At 42.5% G+C, this 14,937-nt stretch overlaps 1 protein-coding gene across 1 annotated transcript in view; it reads left to right on the top strand.

Annotated features, from left to right (window-relative positions):
• The first annotated feature begins 201 nt into the window (after positions 1 to 201).
• The window catches only part of plxnb1a (plexin b1a), a 30,361-nt gene continuing 15,625 nt past the window's right edge, over positions 202 to 14,937 (top strand). The window contains exons 1-15 of the mRNA XM_061074723.1: positions 202 to 1,065; positions 1,251 to 1,493; positions 2,580 to 2,762; positions 5,652 to 5,780; positions 8,038 to 8,138; positions 8,571 to 8,703; positions 8,887 to 9,043; positions 9,166 to 9,274; positions 10,261 to 10,369; positions 10,686 to 10,768; positions 10,847 to 11,501; positions 12,788 to 12,886; positions 13,093 to 13,215; positions 13,942 to 14,035; positions 14,158 to 14,327. Of these exons, the coding sequence (XP_060930706.1) occupies positions 202 to 1,065; positions 1,251 to 1,493; positions 2,580 to 2,762; positions 5,652 to 5,780; positions 8,038 to 8,138; positions 8,571 to 8,703; positions 8,887 to 9,043; positions 9,166 to 9,274; positions 10,261 to 10,369; positions 10,686 to 10,768; positions 10,847 to 11,501; positions 12,788 to 12,886; positions 13,093 to 13,215; positions 13,942 to 14,035; positions 14,158 to 14,327 (3,252 nt within the window). The remainder of the gene's footprint in view (positions 1,066 to 1,250; positions 1,494 to 2,579; positions 2,763 to 5,651; positions 5,781 to 8,037; positions 8,139 to 8,570; positions 8,704 to 8,886; positions 9,044 to 9,165; positions 9,275 to 10,260; positions 10,370 to 10,685; positions 10,769 to 10,846; positions 11,502 to 12,787; positions 12,887 to 13,092; positions 13,216 to 13,941; positions 14,036 to 14,157; positions 14,328 to 14,937) is intronic.

The following is a 14,937-nucleotide window of genomic DNA, read 5'->3' as shown; positions in this document are numbered from 1 at the left end:
AATAAGAGCATTTTCTTGCTAGCTCACCACATCTTATCATTTTCTCAGCCTTAAACCTAAGCTTTCTAAAACTCTTAAATTTGTACTTTACTCAGCTACATGGAAGCCGCTTTAGCCTCATTAAATGTTGATGTTTAACCTCAGACATCTGTTCGTGCAGCGCTGTAACCCTGCTCTGTTTTTCCCTTCAGAATATTTGCCATGCTCCATGGGAAGGCTTTGAACTCCACCCTGCTCTTGCTCCTCATCCCCATCGTCTTTGTTTCCGCCCATGGTCGCTCCTACCCCTGTTTTTCCCGCAATGACACCGAATTCCAGCACCTGGTCCTCCACCCAGACCCCTCTGTGGGGACGGTGTACGTGGGGGCCAGGGACCACCTCTTTCAGCTGGACGGATTAGACGGACTCCGGCTGGAACAAGAGGAGATGACTGGCCCCGTCAGCGACAGCAAAGACTGTCTTCCCCCGGTCACTGAGTTCAACTGTCCTCAGGCCAGGAGAACCAGTAATCACAACAAACTACTGTTGGTGGACCCTAGGGCGTCGGAGCTGATCACTTGCGGCAGCGTCCACCAGGGCACCTGCCAGAAACGCAGGCTGTCATCAATAAAAAAGGTTCTCTTTTCCACTGAGAGGCCTGTGGATACTCAGTATGTTGCGGCCAATGATCCATCAGTGTCAACTGTTGGGCTGGTGGTGGATTTCCGTGGCGGGGAAAGGACAGTTATGTATGTGGGTAGGGGCTACACCGCCAGCCACCCACCAATCTCTACTCGCCACCTGTCATCAGGGTCCGTCTTTTCCTACGAGGAGACAGCTAAGCTGGCTGTAGCCGGGCGCCTGTCGGAATACGACCACCATTTTGTGACGGCATTCACCCGGCGCACATATGTGTACTTCTTGTTTTACCGACGAGATATCAAGTCTGCATCAAGGGAGTACCGCACCTACGCCGCCCGAGTGTGCCAGGATGACACCTCCTACTACTCATATGTGGAAGTTCCTCTTGTCTGCCGATCCCCAACCTCTCCCTCGCGGACATACAACCTGCTTCAGGCAGCCCAGGTACTTCTACGTGTTTTACATATATATATTTATAGTCCACGGAGCAACAATGCAAAATAGCAGTAGTTGAATTACTTTCCTTTTTGTCAGAGAGCATGATTTTAAAGTCTTGTTTTCCGTCAAATATTCCACCGATACTCTCTGTGTTACTTTCCCAAGATGTTCCCATGCTTTTGTTGCAACAGGTGGGACAAGGTGCAGGCCAGCAAGGCGAGGATCTGCTGGGAGTGTTCTCCACCCACATCAGCTCCATAAACACCAGTCCCTTGGATGCCTCGGCCCTGTGCGTTTACCCTCTGGATGAGCTTGACAGACACATTGACTCCACCCGTGACCTCTGCTACACCCAGGATGGGCTGGTGGAGGGAAAAGGAGAAGTGGCCTACATAGAGTACGAGGTCAAGTCCAGCTGTGCCAACCTGCCCCTGGTAAGCGTACAGGAGAGTTATGTGTTCGTATGTTTTTTTTGGTGTTAATGCGTCAACATTTTCTCTAATGGGAGAAAAGCAAATATTTCTGGGTTTTTAAAACAAGGATTCTGTCAATAAATTGCTCTTATGAAATTATTGTTTCTATCTGGTAACATCAGCAGAATTGTCTGCTAGAGGATTTCCTCTCTGTGGTTGTTACAGTATGGATAATTGCCCGGGCTATCATTATGAATTATTTCCTACCTTGAGTATATTGACTTACTTGCTTTGACTGTTCTAAAAAAAGACAAAGCAGAGAGAACATAAACCAAATAACAAGCAATTGCTTCACAGTCAGATTAGGTTGAGAAACAGGACTAAATCATGGCTGTATGGAGGGTTGGAAGTCTTGTAATGAGTTTTTAAAAAACCCCAGTGCTTTACAAATGCCCCAGGAGTAGTTTTGCCCAGCTGCAGCCCTCCAGTGCCGCCATCCCCCTCTTCCCCCCACCCCGCTGCCCTGCATCCGCTCTGGTCCTGCCAGCCCTCCGAACCATTTAATGGGATCGTTAGGGATCAATAAACCAAACTAACCCTGAATCAGCTGGGCTGCTGCTTAATGAGCTCTGACAAGGAAGGATTGGAGCTCTTTTGAAACCCACTGACATAAGAGGACAGAGAGTGAGAGAAAGGAAGGGAGGAATGGAAACATGGAAATAGAGAGATTGTTGCATGGACAGTAACAGGGAGAAAAACAATGTAGAGATGGAACAAAGGAAAAGTTAAGAAAAAGAGGACAGGAAAGACGTAATCTACAACAGTCCCTCAGCAATGTTATTTTTTTTGAATAAACAAAGTAGAAAAATGGAAGAAAAAAAAATTAGGACTCGTTCTTTATCCTCCATCGAGCCAATTATCTGTTGCCATAGCTAAAGCAGGATTTTAAGTGCTTGTTTGGCCCAACCCAAAGAGCGAGTCTCTGAATGAGTGTGTTTTAACCTGTGGTGCAATCCTCTTACAATGAATTAAGAGGATTCTGAGGCTCTGGGGCAATATAATACAAACCACTTAACAAAGCTTTCTGTTGTGGCCTGATTTCTGTAGAATACCCTAAAGGCGTATCCCTGTGGCTCTGACCACACCCCGAGTCCAATGGCGAGCCGGATACCTCTGGAAGCTAAAAGCGCGTGGCACACCTCATCCGTTCGTCTCACTGCTGTGGCCGTCAGTGTCAGAGATGGACACAGCATCGCCTTCCTAGGAGACGCCAAAGGGACTCTACACAAGGTAGCTCATCCCATTCGCTGTTAACCATGTTTTAATTTTTTGTGCCAGTTTCCTTGGGGCCTTTATCCTGCCCCAGCATGCCCAAGGTGGCAGGCAGGAAGATGCCCCAGGACAAACAGTGCATCACAGGGATACAAAAGATTTGTGTATCGTGGGAATATTTAGACCCTTAGACAATGTCTTATTAAGGTAGTTTCCATATATCTGATTCACCGCAACCGCACAAGTGCAGGGGCTCACTGAATGCTGTGATTCGGATTGCCTTGCCCTTGAGGCTGTTATCTTCGGCTCCTTTTAAGGATATCCATGAATCATTCCTCAGAAAAGCAAACACACCTGACACCACATAAAACATTTACCATCAATTTCAGGCATTTTTCTGTCCAAGTCTATGCTGCTTGTCCAAGTATTTATGCATCGCTATGTGACTACAGACTGGAAGATTCCAGTCGTTCTGACATTCACAGTGTTCCAACATACACATACCGGCATACCGACATGATCCCATGCTTAATGCATTTGCTTTTTGTTCTCTGGGCTTTAGCGTGTGATTGTTGGAGACTTGATGCATTTTTGTGCTACTGGAGTAAGATTTTTTTGCAGGACTGGTGGAATATGTGGCCCAAAAATAGATTTGGGGTTTTGGTCTCATCTTTACCAAAAATAGCTATATATCACCACCTTCTGCATAGATCTGATAGTTACATGCAGAGACTGAGATACGAAGTTTGGGGACATAACTCTGCTATGAGCTGTTCAAGTACTGTGTGTGTGTGTGTGTGTGTGTGTGTAGGCGCATGTCTATCTATAGTTACGAGGGCCGATTTAGTTTCAGAACCATCATTGTGAGGAAACTTTGACTTTGTGAGGATTTTGGCTCGTCCTCACAAATTCAATGGGCTGTTTTAGGGTTAAGACTTGGTTTTATGGTTAGAGTTAGGGTTAGGCATTAAGTTTGAATTGTTAAGGTTAGGGTAAGCAGCTATGGAATGCATTATGTCAATGAGTGACCTCACAACTAAAGACAGTCGGCATGTGTGCGTTTGTGTGTGTGTTTGTGTGTGTGACAGAGCGTGAACGAGAGAGCGAGTGTGCGACATGGAGCCAGACACAATATTTTATGGAGTAGATCAAAGCAGCACCCCATGTAGTGTAGCCATCTGAAGTAAGCTATTGTAACAGGATTATCGTATCACAGCAGGTCAAATTCCACAGCATCCAAATACTCCACTGTGTGTGTGTGTGTGTGTGGGTGTGTGGGTGTGTGTGCGTGTGTGTCTCTCTGGGGGACAAAATTAAAGCCAATTTAATCTCAGTTTCAGACCATCAAAGGACGTGTTGGAGTTAAAGGAGAAGGAGATCTTTTTTTCCGAAATATTCTCGCTGACAGTTTGATAAGAAGACTGATACCACAGTCTTTGACTTCTGCCTGTGCTCTCTCTGCACATGACCAGAGTCCTCAAAGACAATAGCTAAAGACTGAGTCATAACTCTGTCAAATCTCAACACGTATTTAGTTTCAGTTACACTGAATATCATTATCTCAGAAGTACATATGGGATAAACATCTATAAATCTTCTCAGAAATCATACAACAACTAGAATGGCATTCAGCCATGAGCACATACCTCCACCAAGAGCCAACAGTCCCCTTAAGTTCAATCAAGCTGCACCAAATTGCACAAACCTATAAATATCAGTTCCCTCAATATGCCATGAGTTTTTTATAATCAAGAACCCTCAATTATTCTCTGCCAAATATCAACAAAAATGTCTAAAAACTCTTTCTCGTAATGTGAAAGAAAGTGTAAATCTTTAGGGATCTGCCCCCTGATTGCTTCATTTTGCTTATCAACAAATAAACAGACAAAGAGTTCACCTCTGCCTCGGCCCAACAGGCCCCTGATTAAACCACATTTAAATTCACTTAGACTGGATCTGTACCAAATTGCACACACTCATCAGTCATCTAAACATGTCTGATGTTTTTCAACACAGATTAATCATAAATCCTCTGAGAAATCAATTGAAATTATAAAAAAAACTTGCAATGTTAAAGAATATGTCATTGGATATCAGTTTTTGCATAATCCCACTAAGTATCTAACAAACAAACACGCAGACAAAAACATAACCTCCTTGATAGAGGTAAAGATGCTTCTTGACTTGGCTGAGTATGAAGGCAATCCAATGCTGTACATTTGACTACATGCCACTGACATTCACACGGGAAAACAATTGCTGAGGATTTCCTCCACCATTTACGTAGAAATCGCTTCTTGATGTTACACCTCCTCCACAGATTAACACCATCAGTGTTCATGTGTATGTTGTTAAATATGTGTTGACTTAAAAAAAAAGAAGCAAACAGCCTTTAATACATCATCATATTCTATAATATTTAATACCACATGCAAATAAACAAGCTGCATAATGGTCATAAAAGTGGTGAGTGCCTCCTCTTAATGGGACACTGATTCTCCATTCTTCTTGCAGTGATCAAGTGAAGGCTTCATGGAAGGAGGCACAGAAACCTCTGCTAATCTCATTAGCATGAGGTAACATGAGAGTTTGAAGGCCTGGGAATCACTTCGGCCAAAGGTGTCTTCCTGTGCTTCATATTAGATTTGACTGTGTGGTAATCACATTCATGGCCACTTCTGCTGCGATCCTGCACAAGTGTGATTTGATTTGCTTTGGAGCTGTAAGCTGATGAAGATATTCCCCCTGTCTCGTTTTCCATTTTGTCAGCCCCTTCGTTTTAGTGCCGGAGTGTCAGGAATGCTTTTGTCTAAAAATGCCTGTTTGTAGATACAGTATAAATCTTTTTGATATATAATTATACTTATTATACCACATTTTCTTAATTGTCTTCTGTTGCCTCTCCAGGTGTATCTTGGTCGAGATGGCAGGGTGGAGGTGTATGCCAACTCAACCATTCATCCCAACTCACCCATTAACAGTGACCTGCTGTTGGATCCGAATGGAGCACACATCTACATCATGACCAAAACCAATGTAAGTCTACAAAGCATGTAATTAAACACTTTTTTCCGAGCCATTCAGCCATACTGGCAGGCGGTAACACAAGATATCGCAGCTCACCCGGTGCAAGACAAATATTTGTTAAAGATACTATTAGCAGCCAGCAAGAAAGCTGTAACACGAAAATGGCTACAGGCTGAACCCCCAACAGAGACTGACTGGATAGATACTGTAACTGATATTCAAAATATGGATTTTTTTCGATGAATCTACGATTTGACAAATATCTGCAATATTGGGGAAAATGGATTGTGTTTTTAACCTCACAGGATCATCACTGACCTGTTACTATATGAATTGACTGAATTTATCATCATCAGTGTACCATCTGTAAAAATGTATAGGTGACCAAAAAGTGTTTTTCTTTCTTTTTGTTTGTTTCGTTTCGTTTTATGTATGTATGTTCATTGTATCTTTGTTTCTTTAAAAATAAATTATAAAAAAAAATAAACACTTTTAGACAGGTTCTAAATGTCATCATCTGTGAAAATTAACACGAGAAACCCAGCAGTTTACGTTCGTAAGTAAGCTTTCACAGGTTTCCCATGTTTTGAACTACTCAACAGATGTGAACACAGTCATGATGTCTCCATACATGAGACTGAACATGGTTTGTCATTCAGTGTTTGGCTCTCACACTTCCTCAAGCTGTGTGACTCTCGCTGAAAAAGAGGCTAAAGAGTATGAAAGAAAACAGAGAGGCCAGCTGGCGTCAGAGGTCAAAGGTCGCTAACCCCACTGTGCTGGGTACAACAGTAAGCAGGAGGTGGAAGGACAGACATAACAATGGTATTGATTAGGGAAAGTGGCCTCTATTGTGCTGGCACACTCCCTACAGAGTGTCTCTGTGTGTGTAGCTATAGATGCTGATGAATGAGTTTGGGAAGGTGTTCATCTATACATTGAATGACTTGTGTTGCTGCTTGACTGCTTCACACTTGAATCCAAATGTAGACCTGCAGGATAGAGTTCCATTGATATCTGCATGTTCAAAAATATGATTACAAGAAGTGTCATCCAGCTGCTGGCAGAATGTTATATGTGAGCTGTGGTTTTATCTCTTTATTCAATAAATAATATATATAGTAAATGGGGGCATTTTGATATATTTCCCCCTGGGCCCCATCTTTATATATGTGGGTGGTATGTGAATGTGAATGGAACTAACAAAACCTTTTGGAATTGTTCCAGTTGATCGCTTCCGCAGGCAGCACTGACATACCAGGGCTACAAGGTTATCTTGTGGGGCAACTGCAACAGTCCACAAAGTGTCCTCTTACGTTTTGTTGTTTGAGGCTTTGTTGTTAAAGCCTCAACTTTTTATGCTGAGTCTGGCAACAATAAACATGTCTTCCCCAATAAACACAGGGTCCAGGTTGGAGTTAAAATTACTGCCTATGTTCAGTTTCAAGCTAAGATAGTCCATTAATATCTTATAAGTATTGTTCTTCATCATTGAGGATTTGATTGGTTCTCATTATTTACATATTTTTCCAAACATTCATCTAGCCATGAATTTTTTTATGTCACTTATCCATTCGACGGTTATGTGGGGGACCTGGAGCCAATCCCAGCTGACATTGGGGAGAGGTGGGGTACAACCTGGAGAGGTAGCCAGCGTATCATAGGGCCAAACCTAAAGAAACAAACAACCATTCACACTCACATTCACATCTACAGACAATTCAGAGTCTCCAATCAACCCAACCCTTATTTGCATGTCTTTGGACTGTGGGAGGAAGCTGGAGTCCCTCAGGCAAACACAGGGAAAACATGCAAACTCCACAAGGAAATACCCCAACCCAACCTGGATTGGAACCCTCTTGCAAACAATATAGAAAATGTAGCACAACATATGCAATAGAGAGATTTGTCTCAAAACAAGGATTTAATAATGATAATAGTTAGTGTGTAAATATATAACACTATGAGGTTGGCAAACAATGAAATCCATGGTGTTCTGGAGTCCTTCCTTTCTAAGGGACTCAATGAGGGACACGGATTTCTTTGAATCAAAAATGTTGACAGATTTAGCCAGTGACTTTGAAAAATAAAAAAATGTAAATGATTATTTGTTTTAAACAAGTCAATTGAATGTTTGCATTATTAGATTCAGTAGCCTATTACACACTGGAGACAACTGAAGGTGAAACTAAGCAGATGGCAACTGGTAATGGAGATGGAAATATGCTTCTGAATACTGACCCAGTCACTGTTCTGTTGTTTTCAGGTGGAGAAGCGCCCGGTGGCAGAGTGTGGAGATCACCTGGACTGTCAGTCCTGTCTGTCTGCTAATGACCCCTACTGTGGCTGGTGTGTCCTGGAGGGAAGGTGCGTCAGAGTGCATATATTGTTGAAGAGTAATGGGGGAGCTACTGCAAATTAGTAACGGGAATGTTCTATCCGAACCTGACCCAGGACCCGTCTATCATTTTAAAGCTGGGATTTGGCCTGTGACGAACTGAGAAACACCTCCTGGAGATTGGCAGCTTTCTCCCCTTATACTTATATATTCAGGTTTAATCTTTTTCCTCTCTTGCTGATTGAGATATGGCATGGCTAACTAAATCCACTCGTGATGTCAGATTAAAAGTAAATTCACAACCCTTGTACTATTAGCTTACGCACACACACACACACAGACCTGGGGCCTGACTGACTGCATAAAATGTGGATCCAAACCCATATGGGTCCTGGGTTGGGTGGACCCGTGAAGACGTCTTCTCTCATGCACCAACACACTTTGTCTCTGTGGTATTTCAGGTGTGGCCAGCAGTGGGAGTGTCAGCGAGGGTCCCAGCAGGACCAGTGGTTGTGGAGTTTCAACCAGACGCAGCAGTGCCTCAGTATTCAGCACCTCAGCCTCTACAACATCAGCCGCGGGGAGAAAACTGATGTAATGCAATGGAACAGATGGGACTAATTCACTGTCTTAACCATTCGAGTTGTGCTTCTATAAAAAAATATTGAATTTGCTTTGATCTCTTTCACTGTTGTGGGGGTAGAATGAATGAATATTATGTTTTTCATCATTTGATTATTTTTCCTGCCTGTTTCCCGTTCTGTTCCCCTCCCACAGATTAGAGTGTCAGTCGCGGGTCTCCCCAGTCTAGGAGAGGGAGAGTCCTACTCTTGCTTCTTCCAGGACACAGAAAGCCAAGCTTCGCTCACTAATACTGGTGTCACATGCTCCACCCCCGATGCCAGCAGCCTGCCTCCCATTGGCTACGGAGATGGTAAGAAGGCTTCATCCCGCCCAATCAGTCAACTTTATTTGGACATGTATATACAAAACATGTTTGATATTTGAGGGTTTCTGAGGTTGTCATATGGAGACCACTGATTTGTTTCACTGCAGAATTTGTGATGGTGACCCTGTCACTACGTTTCATCAATGTGACGGTGGCAGAGACAGAATTCACCTTCTACAACTGCAGCTTGGTTCAGGAGCTCTCAGGACGCAGGCCGTGAGTACATGAATGCACGTCACTCGACACGTCTAGGCTATATCCACACTGCCCCATTTTCATTTGAATACGGTTACGCCTGTTGTCCAAACTACTACAGAATTTGAGAGCAGAGAACATTGATGTTTGGGAATGCTGCTGGACCCGTTTTAGTTTGAAAACTTTGGGGCAGCTATTTCGTATGAAAAGGCAGAAACATAGATGTTGGATACTGTGACGTAGATCCTCACAACCACATTCTGTTTTTTTCAGAAACAACGTAGCTTTCGCTGATTCGTCAGGCTTCTATCACATGACCCCCTCCACGATAACAACAGGCATTAGCCTCGGCTACCTTTTTAAATGTAACATGGATAATCAATTGCAAGCCTTTCTGATCCTGTTGTCTTTGCTAAGAGCTGTTGTACTGCTAAACTCAATTTTACAATGATACAACTGTTCACATGTGTAGGAGATGTGCTGTTTTATGAGCAATCTGCCACAAACCTGTAACTAACAACCAAATGCTTTACTGCACATGTGCACTTGATTGGTCATGTGAGTGGTCATGTGATTTCCAGGTGTGTTATTATGGACAGGATTTAAACTGATACAGAGCCAAAATCACAAAAACATGTATGGGTGTAGCACAGTTCTAGCAAAACATATTATGGGTAAGCAGGTCTGCAAATCGGTTATGCAAAAACGTTATATTCATGAATGAGATTGATCTATAAATTGTTATTTCGACATATGGATCACCAAATATAGTTTTAAAATTAAAGATACTAGTGTAAGTTAAATTATTATTTTCTGCTACAGGGCAGAGTTTGTGAATAGAAAGTAGAAATTACAGTTTAACAAGTAAAATAACTGGTAGTGCAAGTGAAAGACAAATAATATTTTATTCAGATAATCTTAAGTATGTTTGAAATTATGTAATGATTGTATTTTGTATTTTTAATTATTTTTTGTTTCCTTCTTCTACCTGCTGCGTGCACTTCCAGATGCCAAGGGTGTGTTAGCAGTCACTGGGGGTGTAACTGGTGCATCCACCAGCACATCTGCACACACAAACGCACCTGCAGCCACGGAGTCACCATCTACAACCAAAATGTGAGTTCACGTCTTTGACGGTATTTAGATGTGCTGTATGCACAGTGGATTTCAGGGTTGTGCACAGTGTATTTAGGATAAAACCCAGTGTTTATCACACTGCATGTGTTGTTTGTTTGCATTGTTTTGTTTTGTGTTATGTTATATTTTTGCCTCTTTATAATTTGTTTCTACCATGAACCTTTCCTTATGTCACTTTAAGTTGCTCCTTATTGTATTTGCATTACCCTTGTTTTATCCTAATTTTTTCTCCTCCCCTGCCTTTTTTTTCTTGTCCTCCCCCCCGCATGTTCACTTGTGCTTCTCCATCATTAAGTTCAAACCGCCAACACCCACCATCCCACCACCCACCAGAAAACTGACCCCTCTCCCCCCTACCGCACGGGCTGCTACAACAACATCCACCCCCACAACAACAACAACGACAACAACGACAACAACAGCAACAACAGCAACAACAACAACAACAGCAACAACAACAGCAACAACCACAATAACACATCCACCACCCACAGAGAAACCGCCCCCAACCACAGCAGCTGCCCCTTCAGTTGCCACCACCACAGTGACATCACCCACCAGCCCTAATGCTGAGTCCACAGACCCCTTTACCCTGGCCACAACTTCCCCCTTCGTCAGGACACAGGTCACCACCGTCCACACCGATGTCACGACCATAGACGGGCCCCTTTCTGATGTGGAGAGAGCGACAGAGGGAGATGGTGCCCCCACAAGAGGCTTATCAGAGAACGACTTAAATATCACTGATCAAACTGCATTACCCAGCATTACTAGTGGCCAGGTAGAGCCTGAGCTGAGACTCTTAGAGCTGTCTGGGGAAGCAGTGGGATCTTCCTCAGACGTGAGTTCAACTACGTCCAGCGAAGTGGCTCTTGTAATAGACCTATCTGTTAATGACAGTAAGGACTCTAAAGAGACTGACTCACCTGGGTGGTTGACTGAGTTGGAGAAGCCAGAGGGAGACACTGAGTTGGAGCCTGCAACAACTTATGTTGCGGATGGCAGCGAACACTCGGTCGTCTATACACAATCACCTGAAACGGTTGTAGACCCCGACTCTGGTTCTGAAACAAACTACCAGTCCGATTCTACGACTGATTCTTATTTTCTGGTGAGTGCAGACACCATGTGAGCAGCTGGTGTGGAGGTGCTTGAATCAGGAGTTAGACAATGTGGGAAAGATGCTCATTGTTCCGTCTGAAAGTTAAATGAGAAGCTAAACACCATATTCCACTTTGTTTGTTAATTATGAAACTATAAGAGGCGACAGCTTAGCCTTGCTTAAAACATTTTCACACCTGAAAGTCCAAACCTACAGAAACCCTTCAACAGAAGGGAGCTTACAAAACAGAACTTACAACAAATAATGTGAAAGTGCATATCCTACAAAAATTATCATCCCTTTAAAACACTTTACTGGATATTATATTTTGAATCGAAGTCCTGATCTGCACTGAATGTACAATCTAATGCTGACCAGGCGGAATGCAGTTATCTTCATTAGCTTGCCTGTCAATAAGAAAAGATGGGCAGAAAACCAATGTTATTTCAGATGTGAGGATGGACGTGGGAAATTCAAGGCACTCATCTGATGGAGCGTATTGACTCGGCCTCCCTCACCAAATCATCTCTGTTCACCTCCATCAATGCTCGAATCAAATAATAATAATGTTGCACAGACAACACACATTACAGGGACAGCTAAGCTGCTGTCCCTTTTGTCTTTGAAGACAAGTCTTCTTCACATACATTTGCATGTGTGTCCGATGTGTGTATATCGAAGTGTGTTTTTGTGTTGATACCAGCCTGTTTTGGGCTTGTTTCATAAGTTCCCTATTTATTTATTTTTCTTTCTTGTCCCTTTTCTCTGTTGTTGCTCTTTCAAATCAGATACTTACATTCTATTCTAAATAAAAAGAGCAACAATACAACATGAAACGTAGAGATGACACTACCACCCCATTATCCATGAATCCGCCATGTTACATTTGCAGGACACAAGAAACCTAACTTTAGCAATAGATAGATATGGTGAAACAGTACAGCTTCCATTAATTCCCACAACTGATGGCTCCAAATCAACTATGTCAATATATATGTGTGTTAATCCAGTGAGCTTTCCAATGTGAAGCAGTCTTCACAGAGAAAACTACAACCAACATGTTTGTGGACCATCTCAGTCTGACAGGAAATTAAAAAATTGTTGGTGGATGGGACAAAAATGCCAAACACCTGATACAGTACTAACTGTACTATTTTATTTTTTGTTTTACCAGCCCATGGTTATTAAACATTGGCTATTTAGAATTAAATGAATCCAGATGCATGTGTATGAAGTATGGCTGCAAACAAGCGTGTTGATATTTCACGCTATAATGGTTGACACTGTATCATCAGGAATGTCCGTGTGTGGAGAAAGTTCAGGACTCCTCCCTGCTGCCTGTCAACGTGGAGAGGAAAATCACTCTGGTGGGACAACATCTAAACCTGTTTCAGGTAATGCTACCATCCAGCAGAGAAATACTACGTTAGACTTGTATTTGTGCAGAGTATTCATCTGAAGTTAGAATTAAGAAACTGTTCTTTGTTGGGTATAAAGTAAATTGATGTTTTTGCATGGATTGCAGCCTCTGCCATTGGCAGACTAACTTTGTATCCCTGCTGACAAAGTTTGTCTTGTCTGTCTGGTTGTCTACCCTCAGGACGGGGACTTGTCCTACGAGTGTGTGTTGGACGTGGAGAATCAGTCGGTGGTGGTGGACGCTGCAGTGGAGCCGCATGCTACCAAGTCATCAGTCTTCTTTATCACCTGCCAGCCGCACCAGGTCAGGAAATTAATGTATAGTCATAATTTATCTCAACCCTTCAAGCCTTGACATTTTGACAAGGATGTTAAATGTGTTAATTCACAGCAGTGACCTTTAAGTGTCTTTTAGCTGTTGTTCTAAGTGATAGTATGTGTTTGTCCTGCATGTGCTGTCTTAAATGTGTCCAACATCACTTTTCTTAATATTGCATTTGATAATTGAAATGTCTATAGATGGGACTCCTTTCTTTGTCCTCACCACTGTGTCTGTTGGTCCCATGCAAACTGCACAGATTCCCTTATTTTATGTATAACTGTCTGGAAATGCAAAGTACAGTCTTTCATGAGCTGCCCATGTATAATCTGAGTCATCATTGTGCTGCTTCAATACAACAATATATCCATAAACTGTTGTCGATAGCTAATCTGATTGTCTGTCTCAACCTGACGGAGTGAACCCCACCCCTCTGGTGCAATTCACAATGATGACAAATAATCAACAACACAGTTCACAGACAAACGTAACGGTTACACCATTGAAGAAGCGCCCATGCTTTATTAACAGAAAATCAGTCAAGGGTGATTATGTGGGTCTGCATGTGTGTGTTTCATTAGCTCTCGTGAGCTGATAATGTGACACATATCTCAACTGCTTTACACGTGGCTGTGCATTACATCAACTCGTATAGTGCATCACATGTAATGCTTAATGTGTTTTTTTTCTTACTGTGTATGTTTGTTTCAGTACGCCTACTCTGTCTCGTTGGAGGAATACCCAGCCATGATCAATGTGCGGAGAAAAAACAACTTCCTCATCGACAGCGCTGAGGATCTGTACGGTGAGAGCAGTGTAGTGTGTTTATTTTCCTTGTGTATCACATGTTTTTGCACACATATATAACATATTTCATACGAAAGTATTGTAATATTGTTTCTTTTTCCTGTCTCCCCCCTGTTTCAGTGACTCTGTTCAACTGTTCAGTGGGACGGTCGGACTGTAGCCGATGTCGAACGGCTGACCCTAAGTATGGCTGTGTCTGGTGCGGCGGTGCTGCCAGCTCTCACTGTGTCTACCAGGACTCCTGCACAGATGAGATCAAACACACCTGCCCTGCACCTGTCATTCACTTTGTAAGAACACCTTACTCTTTTTTGAAGATTGTGACTGCAAAAGTATGAGAAATGAGAGAAAACAGGGAAAGAATTAAACACATAATGATTTGTATTTGTGCATGTCCATTTGTGCTAGAAATGTCTGAGCAAAGATGTTAATCTTCATATTGTTTTGACTGCTGAACTGGTTCTACGGTCTCTTGTCTGGATGTGTACTTACCAGGAACTCCTTTTGAGTTTGAAAACCTGGCTCTTTTTGATTTCACGTCTCTATCCTGCATGGAAAAAGTATTCTGCTTGAAATAATAATTTGAAATGTTGAGTACAAGATGTGTCTTACTTGACTCAAAGGTCCATTCTCAGTTTGTGGCACTGGAGGCTTTAAGTTTGCACATTACACTTGTGTGACTTGGTTACTGATTGTTTCCAGATAAGTTAATAAGTCCACTTGATTCACAATAGGCTAGAGAAACTCCTCCCCCTTCCATAGATGTGGGTGAAAAGAGCTCTTTTGTATCAAACTCTGCAAATTCAACATTCTGCACATTGACACTTCAACATCAAAATGAACTAGAATGGCATTCAGAAGAGCACATACCTCTACCTCTACCTCTACTAATTATGTTTA

This window comes from Limanda limanda, chromosome 7 (genome assembly GCF_963576545.1).
Source record: "Limanda limanda chromosome 7, fLimLim1.1, whole genome shotgun sequence".
Taxonomy (NCBI): Eukaryota; Metazoa; Chordata; class Actinopteri; order Pleuronectiformes; family Pleuronectidae; genus Limanda; species Limanda limanda.
Note: the sequence above shows the minus strand (reverse complement) of the source record. Positions and strands in the feature narration are given on the sequence as shown.